The 22,506-nt window shown below is 36.6% G+C and overlaps 1 protein-coding gene across 1 annotated transcript; it reads right to left on the reverse strand.

Moving 5' to 3' along the window:
• Positions 1-19,106: 19,106 nt before the first annotated feature.
• On the reverse strand, positions 19,107-20,143 carry LOC132605199 (uncharacterized). The gene has a single exon (XM_060318415.1). The coding sequence runs from the start codon at positions 20,018-20,020 to the stop codon at positions 19,829-19,831; it is 192 nt and encodes a 63-aa protein (XP_060174398.1). The 5' UTR covers positions 20,021-20,143; the 3' UTR covers positions 19,107-19,828.
• Between the last annotated feature and the right edge of the window lie 2,363 nt (positions 20,144-22,506).

Below are 22,506 nucleotides of genomic sequence, written 5' to 3' on the forward strand. Positions count from 1 at the left end.
CTTGGTGATATCTCAATCTTAGATCAATTTTAGAAAACCATTTGGCACCCTGTAATTGGTCAAACAAATCATCGATTCTTGGAAGCGGGTATTTATTCTTTATCATTACCTTGTTCAGCTGCCTATAGTCAATACACATCCGTAGGGAAACATCTTTCTTTCTCACAAATAGAGCAGGTGCTCCCCACGGTGATGAACTAGGCCTAATAAATCGCTTCTCGAGCAGATATTTTAATTGCGCCTTCAGCTCTTTCAACTCTGCAGGAGTCATTCGGTAAGGAGGAATAGATATAGGCTTGGTGTCCGGCAATACATCAATAGCAAAATCAATCTCTCTTTCCGGAGGAAGGCCTAGAAGTTCATCTGGAAATACATTCAAAAATTCATTTACTACCGGGACGGATTGAAAAGTCGGTGGCTTCGCTTCGGTGTCATGAACTCAGACTAGATGATAAATATAGCATTTCACGATCATCTTCCTTTCCTTAAGGTAGGAAATAAATCTACCTCTTGGAGACGTTGTATTACCTTCCATTTAAGCACGGGTTCTCCCAGGAATTGGAATCGAACTATTTTCATTCTGCAATCAACATTAGATAACAAGAAGCCAGCCAATCCATGCTCATAATCACATCAAAATATAACATTTCCAGTTCAACCAAATCGACTTTAGTCTGACAATCACTTACCACAATCACATAATTTTTATACACCTGTCTGGCTATTACTGGATCACCAACCGGAGTAGATACTCGAAAGGTTTAATTGGCTCGCGTTTCACCCCAATACGGCCAGCAATATAGGGAGTAATATAAGACAAAGTAGAACCCGAATCAATCAATGCATAAACGTCATGAGAGAATATGGATAGTATACCTGTAACCACTTCCGGGGAGGACTCAAGATCCTGGCATCCAGCTAAAGCATAAATACGGGGCTGGGTACCACCTGAACTGGATGCTCCCCCTTTGCCCCTACCATGTCCTGCTGGAATCTGGGGAGTCTGCCCTGCCGGGCGTACAGATGAGGAAGAACCAGCTGCGGATCCTATGAGCTGAGCCCCAACTCTACCACTCATCGATGGAAAATCTCGCATCATATGTCCAACTTGACCACAGGCATAGCAAGCATCTGAACCTCAGCGACACTGACCGGAATGTAATTTACCACACCGGCTATATCGCGGCACCGTTGGTCTCCGCTGGCTTGGATCACCGCCAAAATGAGAGAACCTGAGACTCTCAAACTCTGAATGGGGCGATAAAATCTCTTGCCCGCAAATCGAGGAGGTACACTCATCGCGGACTGGCCTGAATAGCTAAAATACTGTTGCCGCTGACCCCTTCTACACTCACTACTAGCACCAGCAGATCTGGCCCTCTTGCTCTGTCCTCTGTTAATATCACGCTCACCCCTCTGCGGCTGTTGCTGCTCTTCTAAATTCTGGGTGTGAGCTTGAATACGGGAAATGTCCATCCCCTCCTGCAATAAAGCCGTCAGACAATCCTTGAATAAGTGTGGCCCTAAGCCAGTCACAAATCTATGTACTCTATCTCCCATGTCAGCCACTATAGTCGGAGCATATCTAGCCAATGAATTAAAGTGAAGGCTATACTCCCGAGCACTCATGTTCCCTTGCTTTAGATTCAGAAACCTGTCAGCTCGGGCCCTTCGAACCTCAGGTGGCAAATAGTGGCGGATGAAAGCATCTACGAATTCTTGCCAAACTGGGGGAGGTGCATTTTCCTTTCTCGAAGATATCCAGTTATTATACCAAAGAACCGCCACATCCCGGAGTCTATAAGATTCCAACTTCACAGATTCAGTATCGGAGGCATGGATGATTCTCAACGTTCTCAGCATCTCATCAATAAGACCTTGCGGGTCTTCATCCGGCTTTGACCCGAAAAATTCTAGAGGATTTAAACTCATGAAATCATGAGCTCTAGCACTAGTCGCCCTGTCACCTGGACCCGTATTCTGCTGCTGAGCCAGAGCGGCAACTAGCTATGTTAATAACTGAATAGCTTCGGTCATTTGTTAACCCGAAGCACCCGTTGGAGGAACTGGAGGCATAGGAGCCGGAGCTGAAGCGTCTTCTTGTTCTTCTAGAATAGGCGGAGTGTGAAAGGTATTGGATGGAGCCTCATTATGAGATTCACCTTCTTTTATATTTGTTGGTGGCTCCCTTTCCATCCGTCTTTCTGTTGTAGCCTTGCCCTTCTGGGCTGCTGTGGCTTTTTTCTCTTTACCGGCATCGCTAAAATCAAAACGCACAATTAGGGAAAAGAAAATCTTATAACATGGCTCTATGGCACGATCTAATAAGAAGAAGAATGATCATTTTTCCTAGATGTCCCGCAGCCTCTTGTTTATAAGTGTGGTGCGCTTCACACCCATAAACGAGACTCTGCTGGACACGGCTCTAGACACACCCTAGAACGGAACTGCTCTGATACCACTTTTGTCACGACCCGACTAGGAGGCCATGAAGGGTACTCGGAGCTGAGTACCGAGCACCACTGATTAGACTAATCATCATATCCAACCTGAACATACACAATCTCCAAGGCAACACACACACACACATATATATATATATATAAGCCCTCACGACTGCAAAAAATGATATACAAAAAATACACTGATGGATCCATGAGACAAATACTACTCACGCATACGTATCTACGAGCCTCTACTAGAGTACTAAGACATAAGGACGGGACAGGACCCTATCGTGCCCAAATATATACACAAAATAATATATCAAAGATGGCATTTCCGAAATAGTCGAGTGCTCCTGTAAATCTGCTGAGTAGCTCATAGGAATCTGGGCCACCTCCCCGTCTACCTGTGGGCATGAACACAGCGTCCAAAAAGAAAGGATGTCAGTACGAATAATGTACTGAGTATGTAAGGCATATACAATAATAACATGTCGAAGAGATAAGAGAACAGTAAGTAAGGAAACGACCTGCAAATGAATGTCACTTAAGACAGAATAATGCATGCTAACTTACATCATAACAACATCATATCAAGTATGTATACATAAGTTGCCTGACCATATAGGTACGGTATGATTATCATTAGCCCGCGTCTAGGCCTCCCGCATCGGGGGTAACTCTCTCATGCAGCCCACTAGTGGTATCTGCCCATGCCAACTAGACATGGTGTATATGCCGCCCGCCTTAGCGGTGTTTGCCTAGCCATATAGGCACCGTGTAATCTCATTATCATATACTTATCATAAAGCATGCATAAGAACTCAAAGACAAACTATAACTTTATCGGGGTAACGTAAGGTCAAGAACCTTCGATTCCATTATGGAGTAGCCATGATCATCATGCCTCACCTTGAAGGAACTAGCGTTATAAGGTGAGTCTAGCAATAATGAATAACATCAAAGAATCATATAAAGATCATTAGCTTGGTAAAAATATCATATCATGAGCTTTAGAATCTCTAGACTTAAACTCATCATCATCATTATCATATTCGTGACATATCTCTTATCTTTATCTCATGAGAAGTTCTTTGAAAACATAGACTCATAGTTTCCGGAATGTAAGAAGGTCATGGAAAAACAAAGGAAGTCATGTCATAGGAATCATGCCTTAGAAAAAGAAGGGACTAGCCTCACTTACCTTTACGTATTTCTAACTTTATCAATTAAACGCTTCCCTCCAATGGTCACGATTCTACATTCAAGAGAATTCATACTAAGATTAGATAATATGAAATATACTTAAGCTTAAGCTAAAGCAAATGAAAATTGGGCAGCATCTCTTTTGTTTCTAACACTTTCTCCATATAATATAACAACTCCCAAACATCAACAACACACCCACAATATCATAATCAATAAACTTCGTTAAGTTAGTCATTATTCAATTCTCAAAGTTTCCTCTCAAAGTCATCCATAACCATGGCCATAATACAACACCACATTAATCCTCATATAATGCTTATCCAATATTCTTAATATCATTTATAACAAGATTATACTCATAACATCTCAAGAATTATGATTCATGTCAAACTACTATTCAAGAATACCATTATTTCATAATTGAGCTCCATATTCTACCTTCTTCCATAATCTAAATATTTCAACCATTCAATATTCTTAATAACATGAAATGATCATAAAACTCACTTTTGATTGTGTAGGAATGGGTTTTGGATGGAGTTGCCTCACTTGTAGAAAACCCTAATTTCAATTCAAAGTGATTTCTCGACTTCAAGCAACCTAGAGAGCTCCCTTACACTTGATTTCCTTGGATTGATGAAGTTGATTTTTAAATTGTCTTGAATTTATGTAAGTGAAGGGTGTGGAATGGTCTAGAGGTTTAGAGGGAAGTGGAGAAGTTGGAAGAATGAGAAATTAGAAGTGGGAACACATTTTTATACTTGGAAAATACTCAGCCCGTCGGGAGTTATACAAACCCTTATATGGTCCGTATTATTTTATACGGTCTGTATAAGTGACCCTATAACTCCATCAGTGATGGACCTTCACTGTAACGGTTATATGGACCATTATACGGACCATATAAATGGTCGTATAATCCACTTTCTCTCTGAACTTGTTCTCATCGTTTCGTTTGATCTCCAATCCTTATGTAACCTTCATAGCACTTGTTTAACACTTCATTAACAATATAAGGAGCATTATAACTCTTCTTTAAGATATCATTAAGTCAACATTAGTTCAGTACTTTGAAAAACCCTTCCAAAACACGATGTATACCTTACATTCTTCAACGAACTTTCTTCTCTTGCCTCAAATGTCTTTGGAATCTTAATTAGAACCGTTAAGTACTACTTCTTACTTGTAGAAACATCATATAATTCTTACTCTGTGTTAGTCTATCTACCATAGGATGACATGAGATTTTTCGAGGTGCAACAGTTTCACTTCTCCACTTTTGGAAATTCACACAATCACACGTGCACGTAAGGTGTGTTTTGCACACCCGCGAAATTCTTTCAATTTACCCAATTTAGGAGAGTTGGCATATCCGCAGGGTGTCCGGAGTTTCGTTTGAATGCATAGTCTTCTCACTCAAGTAGTCCGCTCGGGAACCTTGCATCTAGTGAACCCACTCTTAGTCTACCTAGCGTAGAGTGAAACCAAAACCTTGTAAGAAACATGCATCATTTTAAACCTAGGAGGCTTAATACTCTTGGCGTATTGAGTTCATTAGTCAAACTTACCAAATGTCCAAATGAGTCTACGACTCTAAGTGACATTATTCACGATTTATGTGCATTATTTAAAGGACAAATGTGTCGAATATGTGGACCTAGTACTCTATACATAAATATTTTAGGAGAACTAATATTTTGTTGCAGTTGTTGTGGAGTATCCAATTAGTGACCAAAGATCCAAGATAACCGAAGAAATTAGTGGAGGCGAAGCAATAAATAAATTAGATTGGCTTTAAATTTAGTTGTATTATTGATTTCATGTAACAATTTATTTATTTATTTATTTAATGTATGTTCTTGTAAATCAATTTTAGCGAGAGTTATGGAATGATACATCAAAGACATGTTTGTCCTTCAAATATTCATTAGGCCTACCTCTGGCACAAAAATGTCCCTTGCATAATAGAGCACGATTTTTATGCAATAATATGTTTATATGCAATAATTACTTTATCTAATATGTGTTTTATATACATCTTTTATTTCCACGTACTAACTCTTTCACCTGTTTTCTTTTCTTATTTTTTTTTTCTTTCTCCATTTCTTTTCTCTTAAAAAATTATTTCCAAAATAAAAATGTTGACTAACAATGAATATTGAACTGACTATGAATCTGTGGAAGCGGACCTTCTACTCTCACTTTACTTTTCTTAGTTGATCCAACTCTTCTTGAACAAGCTTAGTCTTTCTCAATGAGATACTTTCAGTCCGCTCTATCTTACTTCCGTCCTATAGTCATACTAGTTGGATTTTCCTCAAGCACCTACCTTTCCCACCACTTTCAAACAAAACATTTCCTTTCAACTTTTCCTAGTAGTGGCGTTCTTCGATGCTTATGACATCATACCCCGACGATAGCTCAGCGTAAACTACATAGAATTTACATCGCTTCAACGAGTGCGGTCTTTTATTATTTTGTTCCTCCATTCCTTATTTAGATGTGCTACAATCCCTATTAGGTCAATACAATTCAAATTTCATCTTAGAAACGCTATAGGATATACTCTCGAATTCTCACTTTTCAGTCAAAGCAAACCTTAGGTCTACCATACTCGTTATCCCTCTAATTAATTCATCTTTCAAATTTCAAGAATCAATCTGTAAAATTTTCAAAAAAAAAAAAAAAACTCGTATAATGCTTCTCAAATCCATGCCAGCCTTAAAATGGTTATCCATCCATAATCGTGGCATCTTACTCGCATATATTTGGCCTATACTTTGTCAACTTTTTCACCAACACATCAATAGTTTTCTACACTATTCAAATTCGGTCACTTTCACTCTTCTATCCTACTGATATGTACATTGTGGTCTCCAAAAGCTATTAGTTCATCACAAAATGATCATATTCTCGCGTTGTTCCATTTCAATCAACTTCGTATATATTCAGAACTAAGTCTCGCCTGATTTCTCTCAAATACGTAGGCAACACACATAGGTTCGGCCCATTTGTTTAAAAAAAAATCCCAGTAGCTTTGTTCTTTCCAATCCTTCACTATGTCGAACTAAGCTTTGCTTTGATTCTTGATACGTAGACAGCCCTATGAAAGCTCTGTGTTTCCTTTGTTCAAATCCAAATGTCCCCAAGAACGAAAACTAGGGCAAAATTTTGAATCAATTTAAAGAAAAAGCTTTCTCGAGCATCCAAAATTTCTAATATTCTGCTATTCAAAACCAACTGCCGTCAGAACGAGAAACTGGGGCAAATTTTCTTTCGATACAGCCAAATCATCTTTCTTTGGTCTTCCCATTTTTCAAAACCAAGCGCCTTCAGAAATAGAAAAATAGAGTAACCTTTCTCGATATTTCAAAATCTCTGAACTTCCCACTATGCAGAACCAAACACCTCCAAGGCTAGAAAATGGGCAGATTTTCTTTCAATTTAGTCAAATGACCTTTTCAGTTTCTCTATTTTCCTCAATATCCAAAACTTGGTCAGATTGTCAACTAAATCATCATAGTTCAGTAAAGTAGAATCCGATACCTCAAGTCAAATGCCTTCTTAGTCAATCAGCAACCGATCTTAACAATAAAATGCAGATTCAAAGTCAAGACTTCGTGTTCAGTGCGAGTCAACCAATTTTCTTTAAACTCACAATTTTCTTTGATGAGAAAAGCTCAAATTGATATGAACGTGGTGCACCATCAACTCAACTTCAACCTGCGCACATGGACATGGATATGATCGTATATTTAGCTTTCTCGAAAGCAAATATGGACGCATATTTTACTCGACTTCAACTTGTGATAAACGTGGATTCTCAAGCGTATATTATGAGTTTGAAATTGTTCAACTTCGTCATTATTTTATGCGTATTCATATATTCAAAGTCGCTGACAAATTTTCCTAGCATGTGGCATTTCATTAGATGACAGGATTAAAACTTCACATCATACACCAATTCATGGATGTACACATGGATTTAGCTTATTTCAAAATGAACGTGGAAGGATATTTAACTTCTCATCAAATTTCGATCGCAGATGGGGACATGGACATTATTGTGGATTCAACTGGCTTCAAACTCTTTTCAAGTGGATGGTATTCAAATCCAACACATTTATGTATTTTATCATCACTAACATTTATTTTTTTTAGGTTGTGGCCTTTTGTGGATGTGATCGTGGATTTATCTTCTTCAATGTGGATGTGGACGTGATTGTAATTGTGGATCTAGCCTGTTCAATATGGATGTGGGTATAGCTTGATCTAAACGTGAAAGATATTCAACTCTTCATCAAAATCTAATCATGGATGTGGACATGGATTTATCTCCTCAACCCAGGAGTGCAAGCATAAATTCTCACAAATTCAACTATTTACATATTTTTACTACTAACACTTATTTCTAGCTTATGGCATCTCCAATGGATTGTGAATACATGGTCGTGGGTTTAATCTTCTTCAAAGTGGATACAGACATGGTCATATATTATGAATAGGTATTTCATAAGATGGCACGATCAAAGTTTTAGACGCAAAGTTTTAGACGTAATTATAGATTTAGATTTCTTCAGAAGAGCACGTGAATGCGGACATGGAATTATATTTCTTCACCGTGAATTTTGTGGACATCAACGTGGATTTATTTTTTTGCGTTATAAAGTTTGTGGAAGTGAACGTGAATTTCTGCACTATGGATTTTGTGGATATGGAGGTGGATTTATCTTTCTGTATTATAAATATTTGGACGTGAACGTGGATTTATCTTTTGCATTGTAGATATCGTGAACGTGAATACATTGATTTATCTTTATTCCACCATACAATTTACGAAAGTGGACGTGGATTTATATTTCCGAACTGTGGACTTTGTGAAAGTGGATGTGTATTTATCTTTCTGCATTATGAAGTTCGTGGAAGTCGATGTGGATTTATATTTCTGCGCCATGAATTTTATGGACGTGGATGTGGGTTTATTTTCTGCATTGTAGATATTGTGGACGTGGTCGTAGACTTAATTTTCCGCATTGTAGAGTTTGATGACATGAATGTGGATTTACATTTCTACATTACAATTTGTGAAAGTGGACGCGGATTTATATTTCCACACTGTGAATTTTGTGGAAGTGGACGTGGACGTGAATTTATCTTTCTGCATTATGAACATTGTGGACGTGGAAGTGGATTTATCTTTCTTGCATTATACAATTTTTGAACGTGGACGTGGATTTATAGTTTCACACTCTAGATTTTGTGGATGTGGATGTGGAAGTGGACTTATCTTTCTGCATTATGAATATTGTGGACGTCGAATTGGATTTATCTTTCTTGCATTATACAATTTTTGAAAGTGGACGTGGATTTATAGTTTCACACTATGGATTTTGTGGATGTGGATGTGGAAGTGGACTTATCTTTCTGCATTATGAATATTGTGGACGTCGAATTGGATTTATCTTTCTTGCATTATACAATTTTTGAAAGTGGACGTGGATTTATAGTTTCACACTATGGATTTTGTGGATGTGGACGTGGAAGTGGATTTATCTTTCTGCATTATGAACATTATGGACGTGGATTTATCTTTCTTACATTATACAATTTGTGAAAGTGGATGTGGATTTAAATTTCCGCACTATGAATTTTGTGGACGTGGATATGAATTTATTTTCTACATTGTAGATATTGTGGACGTGGAAGTAGATTTATCCCTTTGCACTTAAAGTTTGTTGAAGTGGATGTGGATTTATATTTTTTGTACCGTGGAATGTGGACGTGGATTTATATTTGTGCATCGTGGATTTTGTGGAAGTGGACATGAATTCATTTTTTCTACATCATGAGTTTTATGACGTGGGCATGCATTTCATGGATAAGGACGTGGATTAATATTTACGCACTGTGAATTTTGTACATATGGACTCGAATGTAGTCATAAATTAGCTTCCCTTCAAAGTGGACGTCATCATGATTTTAGCTTTCCTTAAAAACAGACGTGGATGTGGATTTAGCTTTCGTTAAAATAAATGTGGATGTCGACTTAATTCTTCTTCAAGTGGAAGCCATAAATTCAATTCACCTCTGAAGTATGATGTGGATTGAACTTCTGAAACACAGGGTTACGAGTATAAACTTCCTCAACCCTATCTTATTCATATATATTACTTTATTGCTAACAATTGTTTTGAGCTTGTGGCTTTTCGAAAATGACAAGATTATAGCTGGCATCAAACATCAACTCATGGATCATAATCTTAAGCAGTGAACTGGGGCAATTGCTGAAAGTTGAGCTAAGCTCGTCAGCAAGAGGTCAAAGATCTACCCCCTCACTACATTTCTACAAATCTGTGGATCTGTAGGTATTTCAAATTCTTTCAAGTTCGGTCATGTCCATTTCACTAGATTTTTAAATCACCTAGCCCAGTCTTTCATAATTCGACACTGGGGCAATTTTCGAAATCGACAACTCCATATTTACCTGATTCTTATTGAACCCGTGATAATGTAGGCGATTTGAAAATGAAGTTTGAACGTAATTTTTTTTTAAACTTCTTTGTTTACCCGACAATCTTCCCCGAACCTTATATAATATAACCTTTCCAACATCGGTGTCACTACAATCCTTCCAAGGCCGTACATGTTGGTCGAGACAAAATTAGCTATTATGTCAACTTCTTTACCCAAAAACTCTTTCATCATTTCTGGTGAAAGAGGGGCAAGCTGTTGATACCCAATTTTGTTCCACTTTTCCTCTAATCAATTTCCTTGGGCTTCCTAGTCATTAATAATCTATCTTTACCTATTATTATAATTATTTTCATTTTTTATACAACTACTATATCGGTAATACTATCATTATTACTCTCATTATTAACATTAGTACTATTATAATCGTATGTTGTTATCATTCTTACGTATTATTAGTAATAATAATAATAGTCACTACGCTAATTACCAAAACTATAGCTCGTATTACTAGTATTATTATTTCGGTAGTATCTTTATATGTATATTGTCCAGTTATAATGTTCATATATATATACAATAAATAGTATGTGTTATATTGTAAAGCATTTAAGTTATTAAGATGAGGAAGCCCAAAAAAAAAAAGTTTTGAGGTAAGAAAATACCATATTTTCACAGCCCACTCAGTTTTGCTCATACAATTAACAACTAAGCCCAAGAAGGAAAACATTTTAGACAGCCCACTAATAAACCCCAAAGCTTAAATCGCTCTCACGCCCTTTTTCTCTTCAGTTAAGCAAAATAGGAAACAAATTAGGGTTCAAACTTTTCACTCGTTCTCAGCCGCTCGCCCTTACCCCTTTCCCCCTCTTGGACTTAATTCCAAGGCGTTTTCATACCTAAATCAAAATGGTTTCACCATTTTCGGAAAATCTTCCTCTCTTGTCTCTGTCATAGAATTTGTTCAAGTTAAAAGCCAAAGAACTTTTGAAGAAATTTATTTTTTCAGAGATTTGACCCTTTTTTTCAAACGGATCTTTTGGAGCCAAAATCTCAACCCGTGCTCCTCTTTGTGGTGTTCAAATTTCTAATCCGAAAACCCTAATGTTTGCCTATAAATACTCCTCTTAATACCCCAACCGAAAAACAAAGTTTGCAAACCATAAAAAATCTCTCAACTCTTGACTATCTACTTTAGCTTATTTACAAGTTTTAGTTCTCATTTTGTTGGTGGAGTAGTGTTGGATCTAAGACCTCAAAGCCTCAGTTCATTGCACCCATAAATCTCGCTCCATTCTGTTTATTCTGTTATTAAGATACAAGTGTTCTAAATATCATGCTTTAGGATTTATGCATTACATAATGTTGTTGATGTATGTTGGTTTATTTCTGCTGTAAATCTTGAATAGCATGCCATAAAAAATGAACGTGTTGAATTCCTCTGTTTTATAAAAATGTGATTGCGAAAGTTAGCTTCTTCCTAAAAAAAATGATGTCTCAAGTCTCTTAGTTGTACGTGTCGATGAAGCTTTTTACTGGAAATGTGTGTTAGAAACCATGCTTATCAGCTTATTTAGTTATTCCAGATATTTATATGAAATAAAAAATGCAAACACGTACTGTTGTCTGAATACGAAAATACATTTAAAAGCTGATGGTCGAATCTATATTTTTGAGTTTCTGTGTAGACCTATATGCTTTTCTTCTAACGTTTTTATTTAGAGTATTCAAATGTAATGTTTATTTATCAAGGATGTTGTTTGGGTTTCCACCTCATATGGTTCTGTTGTAGAGAAACCAAGCTTTGGGACCTTTTTTTATTTGAATCTGTTTAATATCTTTTGTATACCATAGTTATTTATCATGTTAAAATTGTCTATAGAAAGAATGTTCTTATGATCCTATGTTCTAAAAGTGGAAACATCAAGCAACTTAGTCAAAATATATATTCAGTTTGATAGTTTCATACCTCGAGTTATACGGCTTACTTGTGCAAAAGATTTTGTTTAGTTTCCTGTCTTATAAAAGTTTATATCTAAATCTTGCATTCTAATCCTTATTTCCCTCCTAATATTTGTTTACATGTGTACATTGGAGCAAACATGGAGTCTTAATCCGAGATTCGCCTAAACTCGATCATGGAGTCGATCACCACCGCTGCATATTCCCGTTTAGGAGTTTTCCTCGATCTCTCGCACTGTATAAACAGTGAAAGAATGACGGAGTCTTCATTTTTTTTTTACTATTGGTTGAAGCGGTTTACTAAGCTTCTTTATTTATTTTAATTACTGTTTATCATTGTTACTTCAAGATTTTTACCGCTTTCATTTCATCTCAATTAGAACTGAAACAGTAGCTTATTTCCACAACCAAGTCCAACTAAGAGACCTTTAAGATAAGTGTTCTAAAATAACTTTTGACTAATTTTGGCTAGATTTTTAGCTTTAAAAATCAATAACGAATTTTACTGGTTAGCAATGCATGAAATAACCATAAAAAATAGCTTTTGTAGTGAGTTAGTTTATTTTGTCATTTCAAGACCTTGAAACTAGTTCTTATAATTTTAGATGTGGTAATTCTATTCACCAACTTTGAGTCAAGAATATTTTTAAACAAGTATTAAGCTTTCTTCGGTCAAAAGTACAAAGTCTAGCTTTATTCGGAAAATGACGTGTTTAAAGCCATCACTAATTTTGTTTTTCGTGTATTTGCCAAAGTCATACTTTTCAATGGTTGAATTCTTTCTTCAAAACATAACTTGATTTTTAGCAAATAAAGTTTTCATGACCTTCCTAGCCTTATTTTAATTACTCTAAGTCCGATCGGTTAACCGTTTTAATACGGATCTTAAAGGATGCTTTACACCTTCCCTTTAAATTAATTGAACCCTTATCTAGAATCTTTAATTTAGTAGACTTTAAACGGAGTTATTATTAAAATAGATGTCCTAATTCACCTCTAAATTAATTAGATGGTGACTCCTTAATTTAATTAATTAATTTAGGAATCATCAATATGTTGTACTTTAATTTAACCCGGTTAAAATGGGGTATTATAAGTACAATCATTTACCGCTTGCCACAGTTCCACAACCCAGTTACAATCTAAGAACAAGTGCTTGTTGTCTTCAGGGGATTACAAATCACACATAGCACAATCATAATTTGCATGCTCTATGCCCATACTTATCAATCTTTTGGTTAGTAACTTCCCTTGAGCTGCCAACCACAGTATGAGTCTGTGTTCTGGCTGAAAGACTTTATTCCATACCAGAGCATTAGTTTCCAAAGTTGGTCCTACACCTACCATGGATAAGTAGCTATTAGCGGTAGAGTACTTGCCAGTAGAAGTAAGAACATACCTATCATCATTCTAGCAACTCCTCATGCCCAGCGTGAGCTTGTGGAGCCTTTTCCAGTACCAACTACAGTCTTTAGGTGCTTCATACTCCCAAAAACTCTCAGACCCTTTCATAAATATGCCATGGATTCATTTCATCCACAATAGCTCTTTGTTAGTCATAACATCCAAATCAGTTTACCAATAGCTGCTATGTTCCAAATCTTATAGCATTTTATGCTCAACCAACTATGTCTTTTAGATTCACACCTTGTCCCATGCTACCAGAGCCAGTTTCCTCTTCTTCTCATTGTTACCCCATAAGAAAGCTCTACATCTCCTATCCATTTCCTTCACAACACTCTGGGGCAATATGAACACTGTACCTCAAAAGTTAATGCAAGGAGAACAAAATGGAGTTGATTGCTTGCAACTTCCTAGCATAAGACAAATGTCTAGTTGATATGGATCTAATTTTCTCTATAATCTTTAGGCACAACTGTTGACAACATCTTATTCTATTTCTTTGGGGATAAAGGAAGCCCCAGGTATCTCATAGGAAAAGATCAAATAGAGAGACTAGTTAACTCCAACAATCTTTGCTTCATTGAATCGGTGACCCCAACAACATACAAATAGACTTGTCGGTATTAGCTTCTAGCCAGTTATTTTGGAGAATTGATCCAGTGCTTCCATCACCTTCCTAATAGAGTTCTCATGTCCTTTACAGAAAATCATTAGATCATCTATAAAGGTGAGATAAGTAAGTTTTTGTTCCATACACGTGGGATGATATCTAAAATATGGAAGTTGACTCAGCTTCCTCAGAACCCTAGATAAGTAATCCATAACTAGCACAAAGAGAAACGGTGAAATTGGGTCCCCTTGTCTCAACCCTCTCCTCCCTTCGAAATATCCACACCTTTCCCCATTCACCTTGATAGAAAATCTTGTAGTATCACACAAATCATGATCAGTTGGATGAACTCTTATCAAGGAACCTATAATCTATAAGCATTTCCTGAATAAAGTCCCATTTGTCCCTGTCATAAGCTTTCCTCAGGTCAATCTTTATTAGGCATTTGGGAGAAGTGTTCTTCCTAGTGTAATGTCTAATATTGTCATGACACATGAGTACATTGTGCACTATTGACCTGCCTCTTACAAATACAACTTGTGCATCATTTAAAATGTTAGGTGGCATAACAATTAGCTTCACACAAAGCATCTTAGATATGTATTTAAACAGCACATTACAGCAAGAAATGGGCCTGAACTGGATGGCATGTTCAAGTCCGGTTATCTTTGAAATGAGAGAAATTATAGTAGCATTGAGCTGCTTCAGCATCTGCCCATTTTTGCATGAACCCCAATACTGCATCACATTTATCATTTCCAATCACACTTCAAGCAGCTTTGCAAAAATCACTCTCATAACCATCAGGGCCTGGGAATTCATTCTCATTTATACTAAACATTGCCTGTTTAACTTCCTTTGCAGTGAAAGGCTCCACCAAGTTATATTTCTGTTTTACTGTCAATTGTGCCCCCTGAGAGAACATGCCAGCATATGCCTTCTTTCTAGTGCCCTATCCTCACCAAGCAACTTCTGATTATAACCAACAAACACACCAACTATCTAATCAGGATCATATTGCCATGCACTGGTTTTGTTCATCTTTTATTTGAGTAATAGACTGCATTAGTTTCTTCTACTTTAGTACCGAAAAGAAATTTTTTGTATTATCATCACTCAGCTCTATCAAAGTAGGTTTACTCTACTGCATCAACAAAGATTCAACTAAGTATGATGATTCCTTGAATCTTGCATTCATTACCCTCTCCTCTTATTGTAAAGTTGCATTTGTTTGAGTTTGTTGCAATAAACACTAGATTTTATGAAGTTTAGCTCTGTCAAGATTTGCTTGAGTCATGACATTTCTAAACTCCTATTTCTGTAACTTCTTCAAACTACTTTTCAGCTGCTTTAATTTCCTTACTACCTTGTACATTTTACATCCAGTCACCTCATTTGCCCATGTTTGCTACAATTCTCAGAAAGTCAGGATGAGTGCTCCTGGTATTATAATGCTTGAAAGCTCTTTTCCTCCTAGTTCTATCCTCCACCATTTTAACCACAAGTGGACAATGATAACCCACTCCTTTAGGGAGAACATTAACCACACACTGAGCCATGTTATCAAGCCATACCCCATTTGCCAAAACCCAATCCATTTTTCAAAATATCCTATCAGTACCCTGTTTGTCACTCTAGGTAAACTGACACCCAGTGTTTGGGAGCTCTTTTAACTCACAATCATCCACATACTTTAAAAAATCAGTTACTTCAACAAGAGTTATAACATTCTCTCTAATTCTATTTCCAGGGTAAAGAACAGAACTGAAGTCACCCAGAACAATCCAAGGGTCATTACACCCCAAGTTGACTTGATTCAAATAATTCTGGAACTCAGTTCTCTCCTCCTTTAAGTTGAAAGCATATACAAATGTGACATAGAACTGAATTTGCAATGGTATGAACCTGACATAACAAGTGATTGTCTGTGCACATTCACTCTTAATATCTACATCATGCCAGCTAGCACTCTAACTATCCATATACTTCCACTGTAGTAGGAAGCATGGTTAGTTGACTCTCAACCACCAAACAAATTGTTTGCAATTGCCTTAATTTTATTCACCTTCAACTTTATTTCCAAGAACCCTATCAACCCTACATCTAACTCTTTGCATAGGAGTTTCACTTCCTTCTGCTTATTAAGTCCATTTTGGCCTCTCACATTCCAACTTAGTATTTTAACCATCCCCTAAGGGGGAGGGGAATGTGGGGGGGGGGGGGGGGGGGGGTATGACCATCATTCCCTTTTCCAGGACTTGCGACATTTTGATTGCTAGCATAATTCTTCTCCTTGTAAAGTGGTTGAAGCACACTTGTGGTTTGTATAACTATTGTACTTGTACTTGGCTTATGGATCACTATTGGTCGCTGAGGTTAAGTCCAAGTAGCGCCATGTGTATGCTTCTTCCATCTTCCATTACCCTGCCACATCTCCTTTGCTTGTTTAGTTTAGACTCTAGTGGCAACTGGTGCAATTGTTATGGCATCCTCAATCCATCCCTCAGTGGGCACTTGTGCATTTTCAGTATTTTTATCCTTTCCTCTAGTTTTCACATGTTCTTGTTGTACTCTTCTTGCTTGTTTGCTTTATTCTTCCTACATATTTTCTTAGTATGGCTATATTTCTGACAGAGATTGTATATGGATGGCTTCCAATTAAGTTACTTTTGTTTTATTAGATTCCCCCTTTCATTCAGGAAACACATGGTATCAAGTAATATTGCGCCAATTCTCACCTCTACTAATAATCTTGCAAAGTTTAGCCCAATCTTCTTTTCATTATGTCTATCAACTATTAGAGTCTTTCCCATGAGACTTCCTATTTTGCTTAGACCCTTGGCACTCCAATATTTAAAATCTAAACCTGGTAGTTTTATCCATATGGGGATAGAAAATAGTTCCTCCCTTGAAAACTCCATATTCGGATCCTATGCCTTCATAATAAGTGGTTTGTTAGCAAACTGATAGATCCCACCTTTTAACACCTCATCCTTCCCTTCTCCAGAGTCAAATCTCACCAAAAGTATGTCATTCTTCATCATCAATATTTTGTTGATACCTAGTTTTCTCCACATCCTCTGTATGAAGCCATTTAATATAGAAAATGGAGGATGAGCTCCCAACACATAACAAACAATAAAATTCTAACAGTAGTCTACCTCTCTGATATCCTCATCTTCAGTTTCTACTTTTAGTTAATCCCCTTTATTAGTTGGTGGCACATATTCTAGATTAAAACCAACATTACGGATTTTTGATATATCAAAATTGTCCCAAACAGATGTTTTGGATGCACTGCGAGTTATAGAATCGGGTTCCGGATTATTACCGGTTGTTGACTACAAGTGCCCTACCTCATCTGCTCACAATGACTACATTCATCAGCTGAACCATGAATGATTTGGTTCCATTCCACTAGTGTCTCCTTAGCCGGAGTACTTTTAAGTCGAATTGGGCTCACCACAGTAGCAGCAGCAGTTGTTACGAGCACATTACCAGATCCACCAGTCTGAATTCGAGTTGGCCTCACTGTCACACCAGTTGTACTAGACTCAAACCCCTTCGTTGCAGCTACTACAGCAGTACAGGCCACTGGTAACTAAGCAGCAAGAGCAACTTGTTTCCCCATCACAGCAATGTAATTAGTTCGCTTCATTCCCTTCTTCTGGGCCATAACTGTACCCTAAATCAAATTCCTCTAGCTAGTATTACGTCTCTGCTGTTCTAGTAGTGCAATTTCCAGTGTCGAAGGTATGGCCTCCTACTCATGGTGAGGTGCACGATATGCTAACCTGCACTGGGAGAGCTCAAAACCTACCATCCTAAAGTACCATAATTAGTGAATTCTATTCTTCATATATGACCCAAATATTTGAAGTCTGAGCTAAACGCAGTGGTTTTGTTGAACTTGTGTCTAATCTAAATCCGCCACTACCTTCCACCCTTCATTGCTTTTTACAAGAACAAGCAGCTCCAATTTTTAATACTAATTTCAAGCTTAAGCGGATAAATTGATCCTAATTCTAGTAAAATCTTGAAACTGGTCCCCAAATTCTAATTGCAATTCAACACTTTTTTTCTGGATTATGCTTAAAAAGAAAATTTGCAATTTTGTTATGGAAAATGTGTCAATTCATTGCAACAAATTATGCAGTATTAACTTCTATTGTAAATTAAACTTTCAAATACCGATCCGATTAAATTATTTTTCACTTAAATATGAAGTGCAAAAGCAATTTCTACCCAATAGATCACATCTTCGTTACTGAAACAGAATACACGAGACGTAAGCCAAACCCCTTTTTTAGACAACTATATATCAATCAATTATACCACAATTTCATAGTAATTCAGTTCTAAGATGGAACAGCGCTTAAAAGTCAAAAACAAACTAGAAAGAGAATAACTTCACAATATGAACTCTTTTTGACAAAACGAACAAGATATTTTAGTGTATTTTTGGTCGGTTTTTGTTCCATCTTTTTGCCTCACACTAACAAAGTGAAAATAAAGTTACATTCCTACTAGAAATGGTATTGCATTCTCGTGCCCATCTTTCCCTGTCTGTTCTTCCCATTCTGCTAAATATGGCTCTACATGCCTACCAACATCCAACTTTTAATCTTTCAACTTTTCCTTTTCCCATATTATGTTATTTGCTAAAGGGAACGTTAAAACCTACTCCAATCATATAAAAATTTCAAAGAGGTGTACTAGTAGCAGCTGCAGCAGTAATTAACATTTAATGTGACCAGTAATACTCCCTGCGCTCCATTATGTTTCACCTTTCGATAGTCAAACTATGTGAATTTTGACCGTTATTTTAAAATGTACTTTTCAACAAATCGATATGACAAAAGTTGCAACTTGTACTTTTCGTATAGCTTTTTAATATCTAAATTTTAATTGTAATTTATTGAGTTGATCCAATCCAATTAGCTTAGAAGATTGGTCAAATTAACTCTCGAAGAACGAAACGTGACAACTAATTCGGAACGAAGGGATTACATTAGCAACTCTCACATTATGATTCAGTTGGCATTAGCAACTCTCACAAATCAAGATACTTGTCATTTTATGGTACATAAAACAAATAGGCTCTGATTTCTAAGACTAAAGTTACAAATTCACTAAAGAAGATTGCCCAGATTTTGTTCCTTTTCCCAATCACCTTAATCGAACAAAAAGACCAAAAACTGTTCCCAGCATTGAACCAATTATACACGCAGAGTCATCGTGTAACCGAGACTGGTCTCACAATCAGCGTCCAAAGGGCCAACTTTGCCGATGCTGAACAGAGATGGATCTAGAACGTGTTCAATTGAACCATGTATAAATATGAGTCAAAACTTGTAAAATGTATGTAATCAAGCACAACCATTTTGAAGCCAATATCTCTAAATTCTGAATTTGCTTCTGCTGGCATATGCTAAATAATGGCAGCAGGTGCAGGCCGCACTACAAGAAAAGTGTGAATTACATGGAAATTTTCCATCAAATTGTTTATTAAAATTCGCAGGTAACTTATTTTTCTGCGAATTATCCTGCCAAAAAGCAATCCGATGGAACCTTGCGAATTTCAGTTTTGAAGAGCATGTGTGTAGCATATATATGATAAGTCCAAACTTAATGTCTTGAAGAACAAAAGTAAGGGGTGTAACATACTTATACTAACTGTCGACTTCAAATCTTGAATTCACCTCTATTCCTCGAGTATAAAGAATTATTAAAGGCTACGCTTTCCAGGACGATCAGCGGCTTGGAGAGTTTTTTCGACGAGTTTTTGAGCCTTCTTGCTACGGATTTCAACCTTCACACTGGAGCTTTTTTCCATCTTCATATATGTCTTCTTTGATTTCTTCAACTTCCTCACCTTCGACTTTATCGACTCCACCAAACTTTCCAACTGAATCCCCATTTAATTTGGATTTCTACTTCGAAATGAATATAGATACGTTGTGTGTGTGTCAGTACAGTTACTGAAACTGGGGAAATTTGACACTCTCTCTATAAATGCAACTTTTATGGCTTTCTGCTAAAATATAGCTTATATTTATTTTAGTGTTGTTGCTTGCGTGTGAGAATATGAGTCCGTATTGACTGGAGCACTCTCCTAAAGAATTGGTCCCTTTTCATCCGAATATTACGAGCCCTGCCATGAATAATTTGAGTTACATAGGGATTGTTCTTCCTTTTGATTTTTTCTTCCAAGAAGCCAACAAATAACAGAGAAAATATTGGGTACCCCAGGGTCAAAAAGAAAAGAGAAAAAACTTATCATGTGCTAATTGATGTGTAACAAAAAATTGAGTGCCAGGCACATGTCTTGTTTATAAATTTCAATCACATAACCATGATTTTTTTAAAAAAAAAAATTGTTTTTATTACATAAGGGGCAGGGGAAGGGAAAATGGGGGAGGGGATTACAACGTGGGGATTCGAACCCTCACCAACAAGGAGAAAGTTCAGTTAGCCAACCAATTGAGCTACTAGATCTCTACACATAACCATGATTATGAGATAAGTGTTTTCGTTTTAATTTTTAATCTTTACTATGAAATTTATCGCTATTTTTTGTTTCATAAATGACCTATAACTAACAAGATCTATGATAATTTGATGTCGAATAGAATTATGAACAGATTTTTGTTGTTTAACAACAAATGTAATTCGTCGCTAATTCCTACTTGTTTTTTTGTGGTGATATATGTTTTATAAGTTGCTAAAAAGTCACATTAATCAAACTGTTATATGAAATACTCCACCCTTCCGTCTCAAATAATAGTCGTGTTTTTCATTTACGTGTCCCTTAAGAAAGCATTATTAAGGGTAGCATTTTGACTATTTTATTCTCATAAATATTTCACCATGTTATCTCTCCTCGATAAATATTTTATTATAAAAAATGTGCTAACTCCATCAATGGTGTAATCTCTCTTAAATGTTGTACATAAAGGTAAAAAAGGAAAACGCTACTTAATTTTATCTTGACCTTTTAAAATGACAAATATTTTGAGACCAATATTTTTAGTAAGGATGATAAGTATTTGAGACGGATGGAGTATCTGATTCCTGCTATCATGTCCCATAGCGAGAAGTACAAGTAAATAGACAAGTATTGCCGCGAGTTGTGGTGGGATGGATAGGATCCCCTCCACGGGGGGCGGCTCAACGATATTTAATTTGTGGCCTAAAGCCAAACTCATTAGAGGCCTATATATATAATTCGTGAGAGAGTTTGAATGTTATTTTGCTTCAACCCGAAGGTTGTGCGTTTGAGTCACCAACGGAGCAAAAGGGGAGAGCTCCGGGAGAAGGGCTAAAAAATAAAATTGAAAAAAAAAAGCATGAGAAAGAACGAAAATTAATGTGCTTTTAAAATTATTCGATACATTATCTTGTTTTTATAATATGTCGATGCATAAGAAGAGAAAAACAAGAGCACAAGCACAAATATAAATTTGGGAGACATGAACTAAAAATGGAAATGCGATTTGCAGTAAAGTATACATTTCCTTACTTGAAGCCTAATTATCTCTTCCTTTTGATTGTCCTTTTCGGTCTACTTCTTTCTTTTTACAAATATTTCTATTGTCTTTTTTCTTTCACAAGATTCAATATTCATTAACAAGAAACTATTTAGTCATTAAAATTATTAGTAAACAATTTTTGGGGGACCCAAGGTTTGGGGGCCTCAAGCAAGTGCTCACTCACTTGCCCCTTCAGCCAGCCTTGTACTCCATCATTAACTGGAAGTCTTAAGTTTGAGTCCTGAAGTTTCTAGTAAAGAGTGTATTTTTTCTTTAATGGGCTTTACGCGATGCAAGTTTAAATTAGTTGAACGTCCCAAACGAATAATGAACATCGGGTGAAAAATAAGAAAACAAATTGAGAAGTTGTGCATGTTTTGTGTTCTTAAGTTAGAATTAATTGCAAGATAATTCAACTGATGTGAAACCCACCCTTTATTTGTTTGGGTGATTGGCAAATTGTGGCTGCGGGCCAATAACTTCCTAGTTTTTCACATTTCCAACTGGCTTGATTCCCATTTCCATCATACAAAATTCAATGGGAAAAACGCTTAGATTCTACTCAAACTCACCAGTAGAAAGTCAATTCACGTGTTTAATATTTTTCCAAATATTATAAACTGCAACCAAATTAGTCAAAATAGAGCTCCTTACAAATCAGCCTGCAGTGAGAATTGAGAAGTCAACCACAAATGCTGGAAAAGGCCAAGCCATAAATTCAAGCAAATGAACGTCAAGTAAAATAGACAAATGGCATATTTTGAGTCATATTTTACTCCTACGTCCATTTTTACGTGTGTTGTATAGGGGTGTAGGGCTATTCACGGTTTTGTTAAAACCAAAATCAAAGCAAAAATTTAATCAAACCGAATAA

This window comes from Lycium barbarum, chromosome 8 (assembly GCF_019175385.1).
Source record: "Lycium barbarum isolate Lr01 chromosome 8, ASM1917538v2, whole genome shotgun sequence".
NCBI lineage: Eukaryota > Viridiplantae > Streptophyta > Magnoliopsida > Solanales > Solanaceae > Lycium > Lycium barbarum.